Source organism: Hyla sarda, chromosome 5 (assembly GCF_029499605.1).
Source record: "Hyla sarda isolate aHylSar1 chromosome 5, aHylSar1.hap1, whole genome shotgun sequence".
NCBI lineage: Eukaryota > Metazoa > Chordata > Amphibia > Anura > Hylidae > Hyla > Hyla sarda.
Window position 1 is genome coordinate 234,275,620 of NC_079193.1, and position 25,880 is coordinate 234,301,499.

At 42.8% G+C, this 25,880-nt stretch overlaps 1 protein-coding gene across 5 annotated transcripts in view; it reads right to left on the minus strand.

Moving 5' to 3' along the window:
* Positions 1 to 25,880, minus strand: part of DCDC2 (doublecortin domain containing 2) — a 195,970-nt gene that overhangs the window by 163,532 nt on the left and 6,558 nt on the right. For all 5 annotated transcript variants that reach the window (XM_056521305.1, XM_056521302.1, XM_056521303.1 and 2 more), the window contains exon 2: positions 15,730 to 15,781. In XM_056521305.1, the coding sequence (XP_056377280.1) occupies positions 15,730 to 15,781 (52 nt within the window). The remainder of the gene's footprint in view (positions 1 to 15,729; positions 15,782 to 25,880) is intronic.

The following is a 25,880-nucleotide window of genomic DNA, read 5'->3' on the forward strand; positions in this document are numbered from 1 at the left end:
CTGGATTTTTCTTTGTGTCCAAAAAAGATGGCTCCCTACGTCCTTGCATTGACTACCGTGGACTTAATAAAATCACGGTAAAGAACCGCTACCCTCTACCTCTTATCTCTGAACTCTTTGATCGCCTCCAAGGTGCCCACATCTTTACCAAACTGGACTTAAGAGGTGCTTATAATCTCATCCGCATCAGGGAGGGGGACGAATGGAAAACGGCATTTAACACTAGAGATGGACACTTTGAGTATCTGGTCATGCCCTTTGGCCTGTGCAACGCCCCTGCCGTCTTCCAAGACTTTGTTAATGAAATTTTTCGTGATCTCTTATATTCCTGTGTTGTTGTGTATCTGGACGATATTCAGATTTTTTCTGCCAACCTAGAAGAACACCGCCAGCATGTCCGCATGGTTCTTCAGAGACTTCGAGACAATCAACTTTATGCCAAAATGGAGAAATGTCTGTTTGAATGTCAATCTCTTCCTTTCCTAGGATACTTGGTCTCTGGCCAGGGACTACAAATGGACCCAGACAAACTCTCTGCCGTCTTAGATTGGCCACGCCCCTCCGGACTCCGTGCTATCCAATGTTTTTTGGGGTTCGCCAATTATTACAGACAATTTATTCCACATTTTTCCACCATTGTGGCTCCTATCGTGGCTTTAACCAAGAAGAATGCCAATCCTAAGTCATGGCCTCCTCAAGCGGAAGACGCCTTTAAACGGCTCAAGTCTGCCTTTTCTTCTGCTCCCGTGCTCTCCAGACCTGACCCATCTAAACCCTTCCTATTGGAGGTTGATGCCTCCTCAGTAGGAGCTGGAGCGGTTCTTCTACAAAAAAATTCTTCTGGGCATGCTGTTACTTGTGGGTTTTTTTCTAGGACCTTCTCTCCGGCGGAGAGGAACTACTCCATCGGGGATCGAGAGCTACTGGCCATTAAATTAGCACTTGAGGAATGGAGGCATCTGCTGGAGGGATCAAAATTTCCAGTTATTATTTACACCGATCACAAGAATCTCTCCTATCTCCAGTCTGCCCAACGGCTGAACCCTCGCCAGGCCAGGTGGTCTCTGTTCTTTGCCCGGTTTAATTTTGAAATTCACTTTCGCCCTGCCGATAAGAACATTAGGGCCGATGCTCTCTCTCGTTCCTCGGATGCCTCGGAAGTAGAGCTCTCTCCGCAACACATCATTCCTCCTGACTGCCTGATCTCCACTTCTCCAGCCTCCATCAGGCAAACTCCTCCAGGGAAGACCTTCGTTTCTCCACGCCAACGCCTCGGAATCCTCAAATGGGGTCACTCCTCCCATCTCGCAGGCCATGCGGGCATCAAGAAATCCTTGCAACTCATCTCTCGTTTCTATTGGTGGCCGACTCTGGAAACGGATGTTGTTGATTTTGTGCGGGCCTGCACTGTCTGTGCCCGGGATAAGACTCCTCGCCAGAAGCCTGCTGGTCTTCTTCATCCTCTGCCTGTCCCCGAACAGCCTTGGTCTCTGATTGGTATGGACTTTATTACAGACTTACCCCCATCCCGTGGCAACACTGTTGTTTGGGTGGTCGTTGATCGATTTTCCAAGATGGCACATTTTATTCCTCTTCCTGGTCTTCCTTCAGCGCCTCAGTTGGCAAAACAATTTTTTGTACACATTTTTCGTCTTCACGGGTTGCCCACGCAGATCGTCTCGGATAGAGGCGTCCAATTCGTGTCAAAATTCTGGAGGGCTCTCTGTAAACAACTCAAGATTAAATTAAACTTTTCTTCTGCTTATCATCCTCAATCCAATGGGCAAGTAGAAAGAATTAACCAGGTCCTGGGTGATTATTTACGGCATTTTGTTTCCTCCCGCCAGGATGACTGGGCAGATCTTCTTCCATGGGCCGAATTCTCGTACAACTTCAGAGTCTCTGAATCTTCTTCCACATCCCCATTTTTCGTGGTGTACGGCCGTCACCCTCTTCCCCCCCTCCCTACTCCTTTGCCCTCTGGTTTGCCCGCTGTGGATGAAATAACTCGTGATCTTTCCACCATATGGAAAGAGACCCAAAATTCTCTCTTACAGGCTTCATCACGCATGAAGAAGTTTGCTGATAAGAAAAGAAGAGCTCCCCCCATTTTTTCTCCCGGAGACAAGGTATGGCTCTCCGCTAAATATGTCCGCTTCCGTGTTCCCAGCTACAAATTGGGACCACGCTATCTTGGTCCTTTCAAAATCTTGTGCCAAATTAATCCTGTCTCTTACAAACTTCTTCTTCCTCCTTCTCTTCGTATTCCTAATGCCTTTCATGTCTCTCTTCTTAAACCACTCATCATCAACCGTTTTTCTCCCAAACTTATTTCTCCTACTCCTGTCTCCGGTTCTTCAGATATCTTCTCCGTAAAGGAGATACTGGCCTCCAAAAAGGTCAGAGGAAAAACTTTTTTTTTAGTGGACTGGGAGGGCTGTGGTCCTGAAGAGAGATCCTGGGAACCTGAGGACAATATCCTAGATAAAAGTCTGGTCCTCAGGTTCTCAGGCTCTAAGAAGAGGGGGAGACCCAAGGGGGGGGGTACTGTTACGCCGAGCGCTCCGGGTCCCCGCTCCTCCCCGGAGCGCTCGCAACATCCTCGCTACGGCAGCGCCCCGGTCAGATCCACTGACCGGGTGCGCTGCGATACCGCCTCCAGCCGGGATGCGATTCGCGATGCGGGTGGCGCCCGCTCGCGATGCGCACCCCGGCTTCCGTACCTGACTCGCTCTCCCTCGGTCCTGTCCCGGCGCGCGCGGCCCCGCTCCCTAGGGCGCGCGCGCGCCAGGTCTCTGCGATTTAAAGGGCCACTGCGCCACTGATTGGCGCAGTGGTTCCAATTAGTGTCTTCACCTGTGCACTCCCTATGTATACCTCACTTCCCCTGCACTCCCTCGCCGGATCTTGTTGCCCTTGTGCCTAGTGAAAGCGTTCCCTTGTGTGTTCCTAGCCTGTGTTCCAGACCTCCTGCCGTTGCCCCTGACTACGATCCTTGCTGCCTGCCCCGACCTTCTGCTACGTCCGACCTTGCTTTTGTCTACTCCCTTGTACCGCGCCTATCTTCAGCAGTCAGAGAGGTTGAGCCGTTGCTAGTGGATACGACCTGGTTACTACCGCCGCAGCAAGACCATCCCGCTTTGCGGCGGGCTCTGGTGAACACCAGTAGTAACTTAGAACCGGTCCACTAGCACGGTCCACGCCAATCCCTCTCTGGCACAGAGGATCCACCTCCTGCCAGCCGGCATCGTGACAAACATGCCCCTTTTCTGAGACCACTCCCCCTTTTCTTAGCAAAATGGAGAGTTAGTTGGGTTTTTTCAATTCTGGCGCAAAATCTGGCGCAGACAGAATTTCTGGCGCAACGTGACAGAATGTGGCGCAATGCGACAGATTCTGGCACACAACCCGACAAAACATGTCGGGTTTGCAATAGTAAATGAGGGCCAATGAGTTTACTGTATGTACTCCAATGGCCTCCATTGTTACAAGAGCTCAATCCAATAATATTTGGCATAGTGTGGAACAGGAGATTCACATTATGGATGTGAGGCCGATTAATCTGCAGCAACTGTGTGATGCCATCATGTTCGTATGAACCCAAATCTATGAGAAATGTTTCAAGTACCTTGTAGAAATTATGCCACAAGGAAAGAAGGTAGTTCTGAAGACAAAAAGGTGACAAATCCAGTACTACAGTGGCCAGTAAGTGTATATATACAGTGCATTCGGAATGTTTTTTAGACCCCCTCACTGGCTTTTAGGAAAAAACTGGGAAAATGATAATTTTGCAATGGTTTCTTAATATTTCAAAAACTGTGTATTGGTACTTAGCACAGGTGCCTTAATCAGCTCTAAATTATGGTAGGGCACACATTACAGCTACTATTATGGTTTGGGCTCATGTATGGGCATATGCTGTGTATAACATCTCGCACTTGCCCAATAGATGTATAATGTGTGAGTGATGTTGCTTACTTACACCGGTGGACTGATGTTGATGATGTACTATTGCTATGTGCAGCACGCTTGTCCTTCCCTATACAGGTATGTTTACTATGTGTATGTGATGTGGTTTACTCGCACTCACTGTTACTGAATACCTATTGGAGCTATGTGCTGGACTGATTTTTTTTACAGGTATGCCTACTTCATAAATTATGACTCAATGGATAAGGATATATAGGTAATTGTTGTATATATCTTCAGTCCTGACAAAGCCACAGTATTATGATGATGATATGCATGGAGCATTCAATGTTTCCTAATAGTTGATGACACCTATTTATACATTTCTCCATTGTTAGTATTATGGCCCAGATTTATCAAAGAATGTCTATGGTAGAGCTATTTTACCACGTTTATTTGGGTGGTGGATTTGACTAGCATGCATTTTATTTATCAAGATGGTTCAGCAGGATGAGGAATTTTGTGCAGCTCTGCTGTGGTGGGAAAAGCTCTACCACATACACTTTTTCTAGACGCTTGTGAGGGAGGGAAGTAGACACTTTCTCGGGTCCTGAATTTGGCAGGTTTGGTGTTTTTACTTACTTTCACAGAGCTGCTGGGACATTTTTACTTGCATTTTAGATGCTACAATCAAATTTGATTGCGGTGTCTAAGGGGTTAAAGCCGGGCATCACCGTGATCGGTGATGTCTGGCATTAGAGATGGGTCCTAGTGGCAGATAGCCGCCAGGACCACCCGGCTATGACCCGCACTCAGCTCCTGAGCGTGTGCAATAGATTAGGTTGAATTGCGGAAGGTAGAAATTATTCTCACGCCTATTGGTAGGGGGTTTATCTTTGCGCCTAAAAAAGTACCTTTGCGCACAAAATAGCGACTTTTGACAAAAGTCGTAAATGATAAATACGTGACCACTGCATGGTCAAAAAGAAAAAGTTCTACGGGTAGGAAAAAAGAGTGAAACTGTCTAAATCAAAAGACGCATAAAAGTCTCTAAATATGTTGCTTGCGCCTGAACTGCGCCAAAACATGAGACAAGAATAATGCTCTAAAAGCAATGATAAATCTCCCCTATGTGTATTGTTAAGGGTAAAGACAGTTTTTATATGCAATAGGGGTTTTCCCAGTGGGTGAGAATCATACCAACAGTATGGTTTTTATACCATTGGGTATAGTTTAACTGTTTTTAAATGTTTTAAAAAGTGGGTTTTTTTGCATATATATCTCCAATGTCATCTTATCTTGATTATCTTGAGAGACCTCTTGAGTTATTAGTGATGGGAATTGTGTGAATATAATTGTTTTGTACAGTTTGTGGACCCAAGTATTTTGCACGACTTCTTGAATAGCAGGATGTACACATTTTATGCACTTATTCTGCTATAGTGGCAGTATGTTTTTGTCCATGTGCACTAGCACTCCATTGGTGACAAATATTGAGGGGTGGTGCCCACTTGTACATATATAGTACACAAAAAAAAAGGGCAACACATATACAATACAGTATAGCATGGTCTTTAGGGTGGTTTTCATGTAATATGCATAGTACTGTAAGTGTTGATAAAAAAAATTTTAATGAAGCATTTTGGGCATAGTTCTATGGAAATGTCGAAATGTAAAGGATCTTCAACTTAATAGGACAATTTAACAATTTTAAAGATGCACACACAGCCAAATAACAAAAACAATGGGCAAGCACTGGGGGGTAAACTGATGTAATAGATACATTGTGCCATGAGCAACTAATACTCTACTGGATTAAATACCACACAGGCTTATCCAAATCATGTCAAGTGCTCAACGGTATGTCAGATGTTCTTAAGAGCTGCAAAAACACTCCCAAGACAAAGGCAAGGGAATAAAAAGGAGAAAGGGACCTCAGCCAAAGGAAAGAAACACAGAGCTGAACTCGCCAAACCATAATAAAGTGACCCAGTGATCCGTAACTCTCCACATCTTTTACAATCTACCCTATTAAACCTAATAGACAGCTCACCTATCGCTGCAGTCAATGTAATCACTGGCAGGGGTTAGTATTCATCAAACAGTGTTTTATGCAGTCATTTCACTAAGTAAAATTGAAGTACATTATTCAATTTATGGCACATTATCTTTATTCTTTACTGATCATTTTCCATTTTTCCTATGGAAACTAGCTAATGGAGGGCACTTATCTACCTACTGTGGGCCACCTGTCTACTGGGTGATACCTATTTACCTACCTGGAGTAAATTCCTACTGGAAGCACATACCTTCCAACTGGGGGGAATTATTTTCATTGGGGCACTATGTGTGGGGAAAAAGGAAAGGTTGATGTTAGAATAGTGTGGACACTAAGATGTTTGTCCAATACATGGATGGAAGACGTTGTCATGGTGGTCAATCAGAGAGGACTGTGAGTCACTGGATATAACTGTAATCATGAGCCTGTGTACAGATTTACCTACCACTATGTGGTCACTGTATGGGTGGTATTTTTGGTCTTTGTATAAGGTGTTCTTGTTATTAACTTATTAATTAGTCCCTTCATTGGTCCCTTGTATACTGGTATTGTTTAGTAGCTGCAAGACCTTTACTTAAATGCATATGATATTCACTGTTCATGACATAAAAAAAAACAGTAGGTATGACCCATGGTAGACTGCACCATAATTGTTTGATTCAACGTATAGTTTTCATATAGTAAACAGTGAGATATTTCTTATTTTATTTACAAAATCATTTATCCTTCCTCCATCTTGCCCTTGTCCTCCACCCTGCAGAGAATTAAAGGAGTACTCCTGGATAGAGGACAGTAACATTTTCCATTCTGCACGTTATTAAACAAAAAAAAATCTACTTACCTCCGGCAGCTCCCCTAGCACCTCCGTTGTCCTGCTGCAGTCCACGGTGTGCTCCTCTTTCTGGTTCCCTGTGGTCAACACGTCGCACTGCGGCTTAGTGAATCGCTGGTTTCAGTATTCCTGCCTTGGCCAGTGTTTGTCTGACCGGCAATGTTACATGTTGAGCCTTGGCATTGGTCTACTTTCTAGTGCTGGGGCTGAAAAGGTCACAACACTACTTAGCCAATAACTGGCCGAGATGGAACATAACGGATTTCATGTGCTATAAAACACAATAGCCCTCATTTACTAATGTCAACCCGACTCTTTTTGTCGGGTTGTGCGACCAAATATGTGTCACATAGCCCATGTGAGAAAAATTTGATCGCACAACCCGACAAAATATATCATCACTCCAAGTGTTTTTTAAACCGGTCAAAATGGGCCAGGTTATCACAAAAAGGGGTGTGTTCCCAACAAAAAAGAAAAAACACTTGGAGTATAATGAAAAACTCACAGGAAAACCTGTGAATTTTTCTTCACCAAAACCCGACAGCTCTGAGCTGTCGGGAAATGACTCAAAACTGACTAAATCCTACCCCCATCATGGAACAGGGTCTGTTCCATGTTGGGGGAAGAAGTACAGGGGCAAAGGGGTTGATCGCAGCGGGTCTCACTTCTGAGACCCGATCCGATCAAAAGTTATTAAGCAGGGGAGCGAGCGGCATGCTCCGCTCCCCAGCAATGTACGATGTATTTTACTTTCATTTTCAAATTCCCCGCCGGGATCCCTGAATGGCCGGTACTGAAGAGCCATTCAGGGATCCCTGCGGGGTTCTCAAATAAAGGGCTGCGGTGGGGAAAGATATGTAGAATCGCTGGGGGTTTTGTATTTGTCCCCACAGCTTCTATATATCTTGTCCCCTGCTGCGCGCATGTATATATATATATATATATATATATATATATATGCCCCCTGCACAGCGCAATCATATGTCCCCCACACAGCGCATGTTATATATGCCCCCGCACAGCGCATGTTATATATGCCCCCCGTACAGCGCATGTTATATATGCCCCCCGCACAGCGCATGTTATATATGCCCCCCGCACAGCGCATGTTATATATGTCCTCCGCACAGCGCATGTTATATATGCCCCCCGCACAGCGCATGTTATATATGCTCCCCGCACAGCGCATGTTATATATGCCCCCTGCACAGCGCATGTTATATATGCCCCCCCACAGCGCATGTCATATATGCTCCCCGCACAGCGCATGTTATATAAGCCCCCGCACAGCAGCGCATGTTATATATGCCCCCGCACAGCAGCGCATGTTATATATGCCCCCCGCACAGCGCGTGTTATATATGCCCCCCCCCGCACAGCATGTGTTATATATGTCCCCCGCACAGCGCATGTTATATATGTCCCCCGCACAGCGCATGTTATATATGTCCCCCGCACAGCGCTATCATAAGCTCCCGGTAGTGCTATCATTGCATTTTATTAGCAGAGCATCTCTCCGTGAAGCCGCTGACCAATGCTCTGCTTGTCAGTGATAGTGCTTCAGAGGCATATGTGTATAGAAGCAAAGTGGGGACCAGATATATAGCGTTATCTGGTCCCCACTTCGCTTCTATACACTATCCTCCTGAGTACAAACAACACAGCTGTCCCATCGCCTCACCCATCCCCGGTGTTATAATTACCTATCCCCGGGGTCCGCGATCCTTCTGGCTCCGGCGCTGTGGCTGTGCGCTGCGATGCGCAATGACGAGTGACGTCACCGTCAGTGCGCACAATGCACTAGAGCCAGAAGAAGCGCGGACCTCAGGAACAGGTAATTATAACACCGGGGATGGGGGAGGCGATGGGACAGCTGTGGTGTTTGTACTCAGGAGGACTGTGTATAGAAGCAAAGAGGGGACCAGATAACGCTATATATCTGGTCCCCACTTCGCTTCTAAACACATATGCCTCTGAAGCGCTATCACTGACAAGCGGAGCATTAGCAGAGCATCGGTCAGCGGCTTCACGGGGAGATGCTCTGCTAATAAAATGCAACAATATTGCTACCGGGAGCTTATGATAGCGCTGTGCGGGGGGCACATATAACATGCGCTGTGCGGGGGACATATACAGTATAACATGCACTGTGCGGGGGGCATATATAACATGCGCTGTGCGGGGGACATACACAGTATAACATGCGCTGTGTGGGGGACATATATAACATGCGCTGTGCGGGAGACATATATAACATGCGCTGTGTGGGGGACATATATAACATGCGCTGTGCGGAAGACATATATAACATGCGCTGTGCGGGAGACATATATAACATGCGCTGTGAGGGGGGCATATATAACATGCGCTGTGTGGGGGACATATATAACATGCGCTGTGCGGGAGACATATATAACATGCGCTGTGTGAGGGCATATATAACATGCGCTGTGCGAAGGGGCAATGAATCGTATATGACATAATTGTACTGTGCGTTAAATTCTATATAGGAACACATATGGTCTATTAAAAAAAAAAAAGGGTCACCCAGGTTTGTTGAACACGTTACCACTGTACATAGAGGTAATGCATAAGTGTTATCATTCATGGGTATTCGAAGATTAAAACCCCAAGACAGCCAGGTTAATGAAAGGAAGTTACGAGAGCTGGTGGCTTGGAGGACGCTGAAAATAAATGTTCAACATTAGAATTGACATGGGGGTGTTCTTGTTGTACTGCGGATGTACACTTTTTGCATTGTTATGTAAATATTGTTTTTAACTTGTGTATTATGAATTTCTTTCCACTTGCAAGCTGACGACACCAGAAGGAATGTATTAAGTCAGTGGATGTAGGAGGAAAGGGATGGTCAGTTGAAGTGCTAATTAACACAAAACAGCTGTATCCACTTATTGAACACACTGGTGTCCTGGCCAGAAGCGGCATGCAGCTAAATTCCTGCACAATGAGCTGAAAAAAGAATAAAGATTGTCAGAAAAGGTGAGTGCCACTGGATTTTCTAATTTTCAGCTATGGAAACTTTAGAGAAGCGAGCACTGACCCATTGAGTTACAGCCAGTTCTTGCGCACGGCTCCTAGAGGGCAGAGTTGGAACTGCAACAGTAGTAGAAGCAGCAGGAGCAGAGAATTTGGCTTGGCACCAGTGAGTGCAAGGATGCCCAGTATGCCTGCATTACAATAACACACTATCGGTCCATGGTGGCCAGCGCCTGCAATCTCTGCAGCTCAGATAGTTATACCCGTTGGTTGGTTTAGACTGAACAAAAAGGTACAAAAACCTTTATATTTCAGGAATGGAGGAGGAGAGGATGGGTTAATAAAATAAGAACACCACTAGACTCAGCGCCCCTTAAGTTATTAGCTATCAGGGGGTATAAAAAAAAAATCTACATGTCTTTAATGACTGGGCCAATTTCCATTTTTGTGTTTTTATATTTGCCTACTTGTCTTCCAAAAGCCATACCTTTTTTATTTTTACATCCACAGAGCCATGTGAGGGCTTGTTTTTTGCAGGACTAATTGTCCTTTGTAATTAATTCTTTAAATTTACCATCAAATGTATGATGAAACAGAAAAAAAAATATTTGTGGGGTAAAATTGAAAAAAAATGAAACAGCTGTCTCGCCCCCTACATTGGGGGGCGGAGCCTGACGTCACATGGGGGGCGGAGCAGTGACATCACGCCGTGATTGGCAGTCATCGGACCCGGAGCGATGTTCGCTCCAGGGCCTGATGAGAGCGGGGTGCTGCGTGCGAGATCGCGGGGGTCCCCCAGCGGCGGGACCCCGCGTGATCAGGCAACTTATCCCCTATCCTTTAGATAGGGGATAAGTTGTCAGCACGGTAGTACCCCTTTAAACATTAAAAAAAAACATACTAACCTGCCTTGATACCCTGCAGCCTCCATTCTGACAGTGGCAGGTCCCTATTGCTTTCTGCTTCTTCCTGCTTTCTCTGACATGTCCTACCTGTAGAAAATACCCGCTCAGTACCTGGATGCAGCATTGGCCTTGCCTTTGCCATTTCTTGAAGGGATGTCACATCAGAGAAAGCAGGAAGAAGTTGAAATCAATAGGGACTGAAAGTCCTCAGAAATATAGCTGCCGGAAATAGGGGCAGGTGGGTATGGTTTCTTTTTTTTATGTCTAAAGCCCCTCAAATCCATTGTAAACATTTCTTATCCCCAGAATACCCCTATAGTTTACATTGCTTTGAAAAAAATGTTTTATTCAACCTAAAAATTATCTATTCAGGTCTGGAATTGACTGCCGGTGAATAAGATAAATTGGTATCACAAGTAGATGTTCTTTATGCCTGGGGACTGTACAGAGGTTTTGTATAGTGATTGTTGCTGTTTCTCAGTTCCCAATAGGCTTATTTGCACTAAACAACATTCATATTGGGTTATGTACACAGCTACCTCTAGGGATACAGTTTCACATTACTGTACCCAAAAACAATTTTGTTTGTTCACCAAATATGCCAGGTTTACTCCTTACAGTCAAGTTATCACTGGTGTCTATGGAGACAACATTGCCAAAGTCCATATACATGCTTTGGCAGACAGTAATGGACATGCTTAGGAAGGATCTGTGCTTGTCTTGGGGCTAAATGGCTATGTTGTGAGATTGCCATAATACTGTGGCTAGTGAACTAGTATTTCCTGTTTGACTTTTCTTTTTTTGACTACAAATCCCACAATGCCATCTTCCTCCCTCCCACACATCAGCCACCCCACCCATTGAAACATTAATGAGCTGCATCCATTCAAATCAGTGTGGTTTTCAATCAGGGTGCCTACAGCTGTTGCATTAGTTGCAGATTGATCCCTCTCCCACCAATCGATCCCTCCACCCATTGAAGCAGACAGGCTCCCTCTAATCAGCTGACTAGTGAGTCAGGTCTCGGCCGCATTGCAACCTGGGAAAAATCTGAGACAACAGTCATTTTGTATGCTGGTAAAAATAAATATTGGAGTGAAAATTACAGAATTGTGAGAAAACCTTCACACACAGGTAAAGACACTATATTATGAACTACACTAACTGTACAGCCCCTGTAGCATAGTCAAATAAAAAAAAAAAAATCCTGGAATACCCCTTTCATCTGGCGTGAATGGTACACTAATGAATCCTAAGTAGTCAATGGGGCCGGGAGCAGGGCGCAAACAGTCACGGTGCCTAGCCTGTAATCAAGCTCTGCCAGCATGATTGACAGGCACAGAGGCTTCTATGTCCCAGCAACAAGTGACGTAGAAGCCACTTTTCCAGTCAATCACAGCTGCAGAGCATGATTTCAGGCTAGGCGCTGTGACTAAATGCGCTCTGCTCCCAGCCCAAATGACTACAGTTAACAAAACACACTCCTACCTAACCAAGAAAACAGCACTGTCCAAAACACAAAGGGGGGATTTATTATCTGGGTAAATCAAGTTTATTTTACTCCCATATGCCTGGGCATATGTCACACGTACAACCTCCGTATTTATTAAAAGAGGGACACACATTTTTCATAAATAGCAAAATAGCTTATATGTAGACAAGTTTCTAAGTGTGGTCCGGGTTGTTGTGAGATTGCGCAAAATGTGAGTTAAAATTGTGTGCAAAAATATGCTACTTTATAACACCAAAAAGGGTAAAACACATGATAAATTCACCTCACAAAATAGAAATGTAAAAAAACAATTAAGAAAAAGTACAGGACTGAATAAATCCATATACATCTGTACAATCCATATTAGCTCATTCAGATAACAAACACATACCAAAAGGAAAGGGAAAAAAAAGCAAGTTCCTAGTCATCAAAGAACCTTTACAGTAGGCATGGCAGCCCCACCAAATTTCCAAGGAGTTACAGAGTCACCTTTCAACGGTAGTCACAATTCCATCAGCTTCTTCCCTGGTAACCACAGCACCCCCCCAACCACCACCACTACCTCCACCACCGCCCCCTCCTCATTCTTATCTAGTAATCAAAGCCGCATTCCCACCATCTGTAGCCACAACCGTAGGCAATCACGCTAGTAGTCACAATACCCAACAGTGGTCACAATAGTTTTCTTCTACCCCAATTACCCAATAATCAGCTTGGGTAACAACAGCAAGCAAAACCTGGTTCCCAGTCACAATTTTGTAGTCAGCAGAAGAAGAAACTCAAAGGTTTTTTTTTTTTTTTTTTTTTTAAATCATTCGACTGTTTAAAGCATTACTATCACACAGACATGTCACAATTTTTGATTGGTTGGGGTCTTGGTGTTGAGACCCCCACCCATTGCTAGACAGAGCCGGTAGAAACCTGAAGCTAAACGCTTTACTACCAGGCTTGCTGCTCGAGCCAGACTTCATAGACAACGGAGCATGTCTCCTGCAACAAGTCGGATCAAGCATTAAGCTTGACCTGAACTAATCAAACCTTTTGGCATGTCTGTGTGATGTCTCAAAAGTTTTTAAGTGACAGTAACACATTCAGTACAGCATGAAAGTAAAATGTCATAAAAAAAGCTGATGTTTGTAGCAGCTGTCAACTCTAAAAAAAGGAGGACCAACAAGTATCCCAATTCATAGGTCAATAGCAGCCTAAATGATCCTGATCAGTGATTATTGGAATTTTCCTGATTACAAAAGAGGTTGCCTGCTTTAGAAAACCTATTTTTTAAACAACGCATGAGGGCATTCTGAGTTAATAAAATGGACAGCCTTCAATCAGGACTTCACCCCCAAAAAACTCTCCCCACAAACAGAGGGGTCAAAAAAAAATCTCCACAAAAAGCCTGTTCCTCGTATACAGCCAATAGTACTGGCCGACCCCCCTACAGAGTAAACATACATAATCATGCAACCAGGTACTGGACTACGCATCCAAACATAAAAGACTATAAGACCAATGTAACAATCAATAACAATCTAACAGTTGTAGTATTATGATAAAATAACCATGTGGCCCAAACCTTTCTATCTGTCTAATGTCCGAAAAAACCCTGAAAGAGAGATAGAAGAGCCCAGACGCTAGTAAACAAGGTTCTAGGGAAGGGCGCCCCACCAAAGACCCCACGCTTTCCATAACTAAAGGGCAATGACTTTCTAATAAAGCACTTTGAACTATAAAATGATGATAAATCCAAAAGTGCCGATTCCCTAGAATTTACTTTTAATGACTAGAATATTCCCTGAAGTAATACAAACTCATTCACATTTTCATATAGAAGAGCATTTATCAGGTAGAACACATGGAAGACTTGCTATGACAATGTCTGCACATAGTAAACAAAACAATAGTACCAGTATCCAGCAACTGCTGTAACTATACCCTAAAGGCATAAACAATACAAGGATTGTGTTACTTTGGCTAATGTGTCTGCTCCTTGGTTGTCAAGTGAGGTTTCACATATAAGCAAAGTCATCAGAAGAATTTAGAGTAAAGGGTCTTCTCAAATATGAAACTGTTACGCCAAGTGGAACCACATAGGTTCTCGTGTTACACGGACACAAACCGATCTGTCAATGAGGCAGAAACTTCTCAGTGCCCTTGCTGTATATAGAAAAAATCCTTTTCATGAGGTTACAGTGGAATATTTGATCTTCTATTTTTGAGCATATAAACCAGGACAGGTCTATTTACAGTATGTTGCAATAGAGCAAAAGAAGCAAGATGGCAACTAAACACCAAAAAGGGGCAAATCCTTCCAACAAAATTTTCCATTATAGACTGAAATTTAATAAGAAAACTAGTCAGATTTGCCATTCGGGACTCTGGAAGCTGCGAGATTACACCCATAAGTGATATTAGGTCATCCATTTCCTGAATTTAGTTCCAAAAATAGTTTTTTATGATAATCTTATTCAACACAGAAATGGGTATATTGTAAACCCCACCAGGGTACCACAACAGACATAACAATACAAATGGAAATACAATAAGAGTACCTGAAAATGTAGTCATGGCATAACAACAATACACATAAAGAACAAACATTTCCTAATATAAAATGGACACCTGTCATTATTTATACCATAGCATGTAGAAACACATAGGTAATAATTTGACCATAAATTATGAATTTGGCAACTGGGTGTACAAAGGGGTTTAAGAGGGCACAACCGAGGAACACAAGTACACCTCATAAGGACAAAGTTTCAATATGCTTGGTCCTGGGTCGTAGACGTTGGTAAATCTACGTAGGGTGTCAGCTTGTGTTATCCATTTCCTAGAATTTAAAGGGGTACTCCCACCCTAGACATCTTATCCTCTATCCAAAGGATAGGGGATAAGATGTCTGATCACGCCCGTCCCCTCAATGCAAGTCTATGGGAGGGGGCGTGACGCCCCCTCCCATAGACTTGCATTGAGGGGACGGGCGTGACGTCACATGGGGGCGGAGTCCTGACGTCACGGACTTCCGTTCCCGGAGTCGCGACTCAGACCCTCCAGCGGTGACGGTGAAAAACCAGGTGGGTGCCGCATGCAATAATGCGGGGGTCCCCAGTGGCGGGACCCACGCGATCAGACATCTTATCCCCGATCCTTTGTATAGGGGATAAGATGTCTAGGGTGGGAGTACCCCTTTAAGACTGAGCAGAGAACAGCTCAATAAATTATATAAACAGGTGATTTGTTACATTTTTGGTGGAAATATTCTTGAGACAGTTGCAGCGGCCATCTTGGTTCTGTGCATGCTACCCTCTCTAAATGAACCTTATCTCGGGATACAAGGGGAGAGTTATCAAAACCTGTGCAAAGGTAAAGTTGCTGAGTTGCTCATAGCAATCTCCCCCAGAGTCTTTATACAGATGCCCTGTTTTGGGTATTTATGCCTGACAACACATTGTATAAACCAAATGATGAAATATATAACTTGCTCAGATTTGTTTACCTAAATGTTAAAAAGTACTCAAACCTAATATGTCATTACCTGGCTCAGGGGATCTACTGGCTTTTTCTTGTTCTCGCCAATATGTAAGTAGCTGAAAAATAACAAGATGGTTTTATAGTTTTTTTTTGACATATTAGCCATCCTTATTACAACATATACTAGATACTATATATATATATATATATATATATATATATATATATATGTAAACATCATATACAGAAAGCTTGAACATACAAACTATGAAACGCCTGCATTAAACTAGAGATATCCATTATACACAGGAAAACATTTTTTTTTAAACCAACTGGTGTCAGAAAGTTAAACAGACTTGTAAATTACTTCTATTTAAAAATCTTAATCCTTCCAGTACTTCACAGCTGCTGTATGTTCCAGAGGAAGTTTTTAACTTTTTGAATTTCTTTTCTGCCTGACCACAGTGCTCTCTGCTGACATCTCTGTCCATTTTAGGAACTGTCCTGAGTAGGAGAAAAATCTTAATCCTTTCAGTACTTATCAGCTGTTGTATACTAAAGAGGAAATTCTTTTCTTTTTGGATTTATTTTCTGTCACGACCACAGTGCTCTCTGCTGACATTTCTGTCCATGCCATGAACTGTCCAAAGCAGGAGAAAATCCCCATAGCAAACCTATCCTGCTCTGGACAGTTCCTAAAATTGACAGAGGAGTCAGCAGAAAGCACTGTGGTCTTGACAGAAAAGAAATTCCAAAATACATGAATTTCCTCTATAGTATACAGCTGCTAATAGGTACTGGAAGGATTAAGATTTTTTAATAGAAGTCATTTACAAATCTGTTTAACTTTCTGGCATCAGTTGATTTAAAAAAAAGCATCAGGCAAGGTAAAACATTATACTTCAGAAGACTTTGCTTAAACAATGAAGCCAAACTTAGGGACCACACCCGTGCCATCATATTTTTGAACTAAAAACCAGCTAGAGTTGTTTCTGTGGTGTGCCCATGGATTTCCACAAGTCACATTCAGATAAATAGGACAGTCACAGAAATTCCTTCAACAAATCTGCCGTGTGTGCATACACCCTAATACACCCATACTAAAGAAGGAAACACCATATAGACCTTCATATTCAGGATTTATTATTATTTACTAGGATTTATGATGAGTTATTATTTATCACAATTTTTACTCTAAGCCCTTCACAAAAGTCTAATGTATAATATACTAGCTGAGTACCCATCGTTGCCCGGTTTTTCCTTCCTAATCCTTGTTGTGGAGGAAAATCAACAGAGGAAGCTTTTGACTTCATATCCCGTCCATATATGTTGTTGTCATATCCCAACCCCATATCCTGTCCTCATATCCCGACCTCCTATCCCGATCTCCTATCTCGACCTCCTATCCCGTCCTCCTATCTCGATCTCCTATCCCGTCCTCCTATCCTGTCTTCCTATCCCATCCTCCTATCCCGACCTCCTATTCCGTCCTCCTATCCCGACCTCTTATCTTGACCTCCCGTCCCATCCTCCTATCGCGTCCTCCTATCTCAACCTCCTATCCCGACCTCCTATCCCGTCCTCCTATCCCGTCCTCCTATATCGACCTCCTATCCCGTCCTCCTATATCAACCTCCTATCCCGACCTCCTATCCCGACCTCCTATCCCATCCTCCTATCCCGTCCTCATATCCCATCCTCCTATCCCGACCATCCCAACCTCCTATCTCGACCTCCTATCCCGACCTCCTATCTCGCCCTCCTATCTCGTCCTCATATCCCGTCCTCCTATCCCGACCTCCTATCCCGACATCTTATCCCGTCCTCCTATCCCCACCTCTTATCTCGACCTCCTATCTCGCCCTCCTGTCCCGTCCTCCTATCCCGACCTCCTATCCTGACATCTTATCCCGTCCTCCTATCCCGACCTCCTATCTCAAGCTCCTATCCCGTCCTCCTATTTCGACCTCCTATCCCGACCTCCTTGCTCGGTTTTTCCTTCCTAATCCTTGTTGGGGAGGAAAATAAACAAAGAAGGAAGCCTTTGACTTCATATCCCGTCCTCATATATTGTTGTCATATCCCAACCCCATATCCTGACCTCCTATCCCGTCATTATATCCTATCTTTACCTCCTATCCCGTCCTATCTCGACCTCCTATCCCGACCTCCTATCCCGACCTCCTATCCAGTCCTCCTATCCCGTCCTCCTATCCCGACCTCCTATCCCGTCCTCCTATCCCGACCTCCTATCCTGTCCTCCTATCCCGTCCTCCTATCCCGACCTTCTATCCTGACCTGTAATATGTGTACCAGGTATTGAAATATCTCCAGCCGTACGGAAGCTATGTGGGAACATACATTTCCCATTGACTTGTATAGGACTTTAAACATAAACCCCGCTCCTGGCAAATGGGGGAGGGTAAGGGTTAAATCACCTATCCTATGTTTGTTGCTGACATATAAGTAACATGTGTGCCAAGTTTCATGTTAATATCTTTAGCTGTTTGGACGTGATGCGGGAACACACACACATACATACATACATACACACACACACGTTGAGTTTTACATATAAAGATTGCTATACCTCCCACTGGCTTTCTGGAATAAACACAACAATAAGATCAAACCAAAATGTCTTTACAGACAGTGTAAAAGTCATTAAAAGCTTATAAACATCTCCAGACAAGCAAACAATTCATTAAAGGGGTACTCCGGTGGAAACCTTTTTATTTTTTTTTTAATTAAATCAATTGGTGCCAGAAAGTTAAACAGATTTTTAAATGACTTCTATAAAAAAAATCTTAATCCTTCCAGTACTTATTAGCTGCTGTATACTACAGAAGGAATTCTTTTCTGTTTGGATTTCTTTTCTGTCTGTTCACAGTGCTCTCTGCTGACACCTCTGTCCATGTTAGGAACTGTCCAGAGCAGGAGAAAATCCCCATAGCAAACATATGCTGCTCTGGACAGTTCCTAAAATGGACAGAGGTGTCAGAAGAGCTCTGTGGACAGAAAGAAAAGTAATCCAAAAAAGAAAAGAATTTCCTCTGTGGCATACAGCAGCTAATAAGTACTGGAAGGATTAAGATTTTTTTAATAGAAGTAATTTACAAATCTGTTTAACTTTTTGGCACCTGTTGATTTAAAAAAAAAATAATGTTTTCCACCTTAGTACCCCTTTAACCCCTACAGGACCCATGACGTACCAGTACTTCATGAGTCCACTCCTGTTCTATAACGCGGGGCCACGGCCTGGCCTCTAACAACAGCCGGGATCGCGGTGCCGCGCACTATTAACCATTTAGACGTGGCGTTCAAAGGGATCGCCGCAGCGAAATTGCGGCATCCCAAACAGCATGAGACACAGCAGGAGGGTAAGGAACGCCGAATGACTGCTCAGTGCCTGAGATCCAGGCATGAGCAGTCAAGCGACAGAATCATTGATCAATGGTTTCCTATGAGAATCAAAGATCAGTGTGTGCAGTGTTATAGCCCCCTATGGAAGCTATGACATTGCAAAAAAAATTTGAAAATAAAAGTTTCAATCACCCCCCTTTTCCCATAAAAAAAAAAAAGTGTAAATAAAAATAAACATATATGGTATTGCCACGTGCAGAAATGTCTGAATTATAAAAATATATCGTTAACTAAACCGCACGGTCAATTGCGTATGCGCAAAAAAAAATCCAAAGTCCAAAATAGTGCATTTTTGGTCACTTTTTATATCATGAAAAAATGAATAAAAATCCAATAAGTCCTATGAAATGAGTCCTCATACCGCCCCATACGCATAAAAATAAATAAGTTATAGGGGTCAGAAGATTACAATTTTAAACGTATACATTTTCCTGCATGTAGTTATGATTTTTTCCAGAAGTACGACGAAATCAAACCTATATAAGTAGGGTATCATTTTAACCGTATGGACCTACAGAGTAAAAAGAAGTCGTCATTTTTACCGAAAAATGTACTGTGTAGAAATGGAAGCCCTAAAAAGTTACAAAATGGCGTTTTTTAAAAAAAATTTGTCTCACAATGAATTTTTTTCCGTTTTGCCGTAGATTTCTGGGTAAAATGACTGATTTCATTACAAAGTAGACTTGGTGGCGCAAAAAATAAGCCATCATATGGATTTTTAGGTGCAAAATTGAAAGAGTTATGATTTTTTAAACTGAGGAAAAAACGAAAATGCAAAAACGGAAAAATCCCAGGTCCTTAAGGGGTTAAGAGACTTTGTTATTTGCTCAATAACTTGACTTTGCACAACACCAATGGACAGCTCAGATCTTTAAAACACTTCACCCACAATCACTGTAACAAAGGTGGCAAATGACTTTGTTACAGTGAGAAGTTGTATCATATTATTGTGAACACGGATTTATTCTATATAAAAGAAGCCATTTCTGTTTTGTCTGCTGTTGCTGTTTCTTAAGTTGCCAATTAGAATGCTGCCCTTCTTGGGGTATTGATAACCTGCCAATCTAATAATGCAATATACTCACTCACATCTATACCACAGCAGTACACGTGAGATACCTAAACATATGCTATGGTATACCCATAGACTTCCATTATGTATGTCAGCTTAAACCTGCTCTTGTCCCCTGTACATTTGCGCACAATTTTTGGTAGGACAGAAAAGTTCTCCATGCACTTCATTTGTGTACCACATAAAAAAGGCTGTGGTATACTTATTTCCCTCATAGAAGTTTATTACTGATGTATTGTGTGGTATATACGTTTTTGTATTTTTTGCTAGTTTTACATTTTTACATATTTTAACATATTAACAAAAAAAATTATGCATATGCAACAGATACAAACACATTCATGTTTTTTTACTTTCCACATGGAAAAAAAAGTAAACACTTTGCACCTGTCCTAAAGGCCATGTTCACACCTTCACAGTCATTCCTTAAAGGGGTACTCCGCTGCTCAGCGTTTGGAACAAACTGTTCCGAACGCTTGAGTCGGTGCCGGGAGCTCGTGACATCATGGCCCCGCCCCCTCATGGCGTCAAGTCCCGCCCCCTCAATGCAAGTCTATGGGAGGGGGCGTGACACCCGCCACGCCCCCTCCCATAGACTTGCATTGAGGGGGTGGGGCGTGACGTCCTGAGGGGGCGGGGCTATAACATCACGAGCTCCCGGCGCTGGCGCCAACGTTCAGAACAGTTTGTTCCATACGCTGAGCAGCGGAGTACCCCTTTAAATTGTCTTAAAAGTGATTTGATTCAGCTTCCAAGTAGAAATGTCCATAGTAATATTCGGCAGTCATACTGCCTTCTGTCCCCTGCTTCTTGATAATATATATTTGGTTGGTAGTAGGTTGTAAGGCACAGATGTAAAGCGGGTAAGGCTGCAGGATCAAACTATAAAGGGTTTTAATTGCCTGTTACCATGGAGACACATAAAACTAGGTAAGAACTGTAAACACAAGCCAACAGGAAATATTTTAATGTGTACCTGTCATTTAAACCATGTCACCAGTTTTACATGTCATAAGTTTGACCAGTCAGGGTCTCAATTCTGAGACTCCCATTGATCTGGAGAATACGCTGGGATAAGCGAGGATTACAGGTAGCGCGCTTTGCTTACTGGTTCTCAGCGATCTTTGTCTCTCTGCCCCATATACTTATAAGGAGTAACATGACAAATATCACTGACAGTCGGGGAGTAAGGCATGGGCAAAGACTGCTGTGCTGCACATCTGCATTACTGCTAATGTAAGGGAACAGGGTTGAGTTGTGCTCTGCAAGGGGCCAGGACAGGAACCTGACACTTCCCAAAAATTCATCCAAGATGGATTTCTGGTTGTGGTCACAACCACTTGTTGGTCACAATGTGACCCTTACATTATGCAAATGCAATGCCCTTGTCTTCCCTATACTGGCACAGCACAGCGCAGGGATCTTTCACCATGTGACCCTTGTCACAGCCAAAGTCGCCATGCAGCCCTAGCCATATAAAGTCTTATCATTTGTGTGGAGATGTGTGCTATGACAATTCCTTCATGAATACAGTGATCCCTCGACTTACAAATCGCATCAACATACAATAGTTTCAACATACAATAGTCTTTTCTGGACCAGTGTAACTTGAAACCAGACTCAACATACAATGCTACGGAAAGTCCAGATCTGTGAAACGTGTCAATGGCTGGAAGAACTGACCAATCAGAATGGGCATTCACTGGTAAAACACCTGTATTACTGAAGCGTATGCATTGACTGGTGTCTGGTAGTGCCTCCCTACAGTACAGGTAGGTATTACATGCTCTGTACTACTCTTAACCTATGCCACATTTAGCTGCTCCTTTAGACACCAGATGAGGGGCGGCTCCATTTTTAGGACATTGGCCGACATTTATCATTGTCTTTAGACTGTTTTTTTGTTTCTAGAAAAGGCCCGAAAAAGGCCCAAGCTAATTTGAGTTGCAATCCACTTATTTTGGCAATACACATGATAAGGACGGGTTTTATCAACTGCGCCATTTCACAAAAAGGGGCAAAGCCCCTGAAAAGTCTCTAAACTACACCAGCCCAGACTTAGCTTAGCTTTTTGGTGTATGTGAAGAGTAAAATTTCAGAAAATGTGACCTGCACAAAATGTATCAAATGCTCTGCTACCATTTAATAAATGAGCTCCTACACATTACCAGCAACAAAAAAAGGTGTAGAAAAATGCTTCACTTACACCTACAATGCTTCACTTCACTTACACCTACACCTGTACTGTACAGGACCCTGAAGAAGCTCCTGTCCTCTACATAGACAGTGATTACAGCACCAGCAGCTCTTTCTTACTTTTTTATGTAAGGTTTTGCTTTATCTGTATTAGTTTCAGCGGGGTAAAAAGAATTTAGTCAGCCACCAATTGTGCAAGTTCTCCCACTTAAAAAGATGAGAGGCCTGTAATTTTCATCATAGGTATACCTCAACTATGAGAGACATAATGAGAAAAAAAATCCATAAAATCACATTGTCTGATTTTGAATTTTTTTTTGCAAATTATGGTAGAAAATAAGTATTTGGTCAGTAACAAAAGTTCATCTCAATACTTTGTTATATACTCATTGTTGGCAATGACAGAGGTCAAGCATTTTCTCTAAGTCTTCACAAGGTTTTCACACACTGTTGCGGGTATTTTGGCCCATTCCTCCATGCAGATCTCCTCTAGAGCAGTGATGTCTGGGCAACACAGACTTTCAACTCCCTCCAAAGGTTTTCTATGGGGTTGAGATCTGGAGACTGGCTAGGCCACTCCAGGACCTTGAATTACTTCTTATGAAGCCATTCCGCCCGGGCAGTGTGTTTGGGATCATTGTCATGCTGAAAGACCCAGTCATGTTTCATCTTCAATGCCCTTGCTGATGGAAGGAGGTTTTCACTCAAAATCTCATGATATATGGCCCCATTCATTCTTTTGTTTACACAGATCAGTCGTCCTGGTCCCTAAGTAGAAAAACAGCCCCAAAAAATGATGTTTCCACCCCCATACTTCACAGTAGATATGGTGTTCTTTGGATGCAACTCAGCATTCTTTCTCCTCCAAACAAGAGTTGAGTTTTTACAAAAAAGTTCTACTTTGGTTTAATCTGACTATATGACATTCACCCAATACTCTTCTGGATCATCCAAATGCTCTCAATCAAAACTTCAGACGGGCCTGGACATGTACTGGCTTGAGCAGGGGGACCATCTGGCACTGCATGATTTGAGCCCCTGGCGGCATAGTGTGCTACTGATAGTAGCCTTTGTTACTTTGGTCCCAGCTCTCTGCAGGTCATTCACAAGGTCCCCCCCCCCCCCCCCTCTGTGGTTCTGGGATTTTTCCTCACCGTAATTGTGATCTTTTTGGGTGAGATCTTGTGTGGAGCCCCAGATCGAGGGAGATTATCAGTAGTCTAGAATTTCTTCCATTTTCTAATAATTACTCCCACAGTTGATTTCTTCACACCAAGCTGCTTGCCTATTGCAGATTCAGTCTTCCTAGCCTGGTGCAGGTCTACAATTTTGTTTCTGTTGTCCTTCGACAGCTCTTTGGTCTTGAACAAAGTGGAGTTTGGAGTGTGACTGTTTGAGATTGTGGACAGGTGTCTCTTATACTGCAGGTGCCATTAATACAGGTAACGAGTGGAGGACAGAGGAGACTCTTAAAGAAGAAGTTACAGGTCTGTGAGAGCCAGCAATGTTGCTTGTTTGTAGGGGAGCAAATACTTATTTTCCACCATAATTTGCAAATAAATTCTTTAAAAATCAGGGGGCGTGGCCTCACTGTGCAGGTCTCCGCCTCCTCCTTCAGTATGCTGTCTGCTGACATCTCCTCTAGCATTAACAAAACTACAACTCCCAGCTTGTCCTCACTGACAGTAGCGGGACACAAGCTGACAGTGGGAGGATTTTTCCTGCGCTCACAGCTGTCAGTCAAGGAAGTGTGTCCATGACATGGGTGATGACATATGGACACAGCAGGACTAGTATGTGTCCAAGCAGGCAGGAGGGGCAGTTGTTTGACTGTCTTTTTCAATATGAAATACTGAAAATATTCTAATGAAAGCAATTGCAAAACCTATTGGTTTTGCATGCTTTACAACATATCAAAAGTTTTTGTATTTGACAGCGCCCCTTTAAGTGGGAGAACTTGCACAATTGGTGGCTGACTAAATACCTCTTTGCCCCACTGTATCTACTTATTTTTCTTTAATCCTCACTTTTTCCTATTTTTGGATGACATTTTAAGAGCTTCAGAACCAATTACCAGTTTTCCATAGAGTTATGGTCTCAACATACAATACTCGACCTGGAACCAACTAATATTGTAACTTGAGGGAGCACTGTACACAGTTCCACCACATGTATGTGTCTAGTCAAATAAAGACACATTAGCCTACATTTATCATTGTCTTTAGACTTTTTTGTGTCTACAAAAGGCGCAAAAAAGGTGCAAGCTGGGTTTATTTGCACCTTTTGGTTTACACATTTCTGCTGATTTTGAGTTGCAATACACAGATTTTGGCAATACACATGATATGGAAGGGATTTATGAACTGTGCCTTTTTGTGAAAAGGCGCAAAAAAGGCGGAAAAAGCCACTGAAAAGTCTCTAAAACTACACCAGCCCAGACTTAGCTTAGCTTTTTGGAAGAGAGAAATTTCTGAAAATGTGACCTGTACAAACTTTATCAAATGCTTTGTGACCATTTAATAAATCTGGTGCTCCTACACATTATCAGCACACAAAAAAAAGGTGTAGAAAAATGCTTCACTTACACCTACAATGATAAATGCCGGCCATTATGGGCCAGATTTATCAAAGCCCACTAAGACAAAAACTGTCTTTGTTGCTAATAGCTACCAATCAGAACTGCGCTTTAATTTTATCAGAACAATTTGAGAAATAAAAGTTGAGCTGTGATTGGCTGCTATGGGCAAATAAGACTCTCAGGAAGCTTTGATAAATCGTGGCCAAACTGTCATTTTTTCAACAACTGCACATAAGCCTTCCAAAAATCTGAATAATGGAATAAATGTGCTACACTCAACAAAGGCATCTGTGAATGTGACTAGGGTCCAGGAAATACCAGGGCTCCTTGGGATCTGGCTGAGATAGATTTATATACAATGCATTTGAAAGTTATCAGACCCTTTCACTTTTTTCCTATTTTGTTATGTTGCAGCCTTGGGCTAAAATATAATGCCAGCTTCTGCATATAACATACGATAGTGAGAAAAGAGTTCATACTCACTTTTACATCTTCTGTTGCTGCGACACTACCAGCAGCAATGGAGTAGTAACGGTTTACAATATAACAGTAATGCTATGTTTAAAATGCGTTAAAAATTGGAGCTTATTTTTTTACGCTCATTTTTGCCCATAACTGAAAAATCTACAAATACGGCATAAAACAGCAACAACAAAAAAAAAAAAAAGCACTAAAAAAGACCATGGGGGACATTCATAAAAACTTGCTTATGTATGTATTTTTGTAACAGTTTTTTTTTTTTTTGCTTAATGGTTTTGCTTAATGTTTATTTTTTTTATTTTTTGCTTTTTTTGCTAAATGTTAAGTCACACAGCCTTTTTAAATTTGTCTCACGTAAGCAAATCAGCTTTTTTCCTCCATTCTGTTTTTCATTTTGAGATTTTGCTCATGTAAGCCTGCTAGGCTGCTTTCACACTATAAAGTTCACCCGTTAATAAACGGCCGT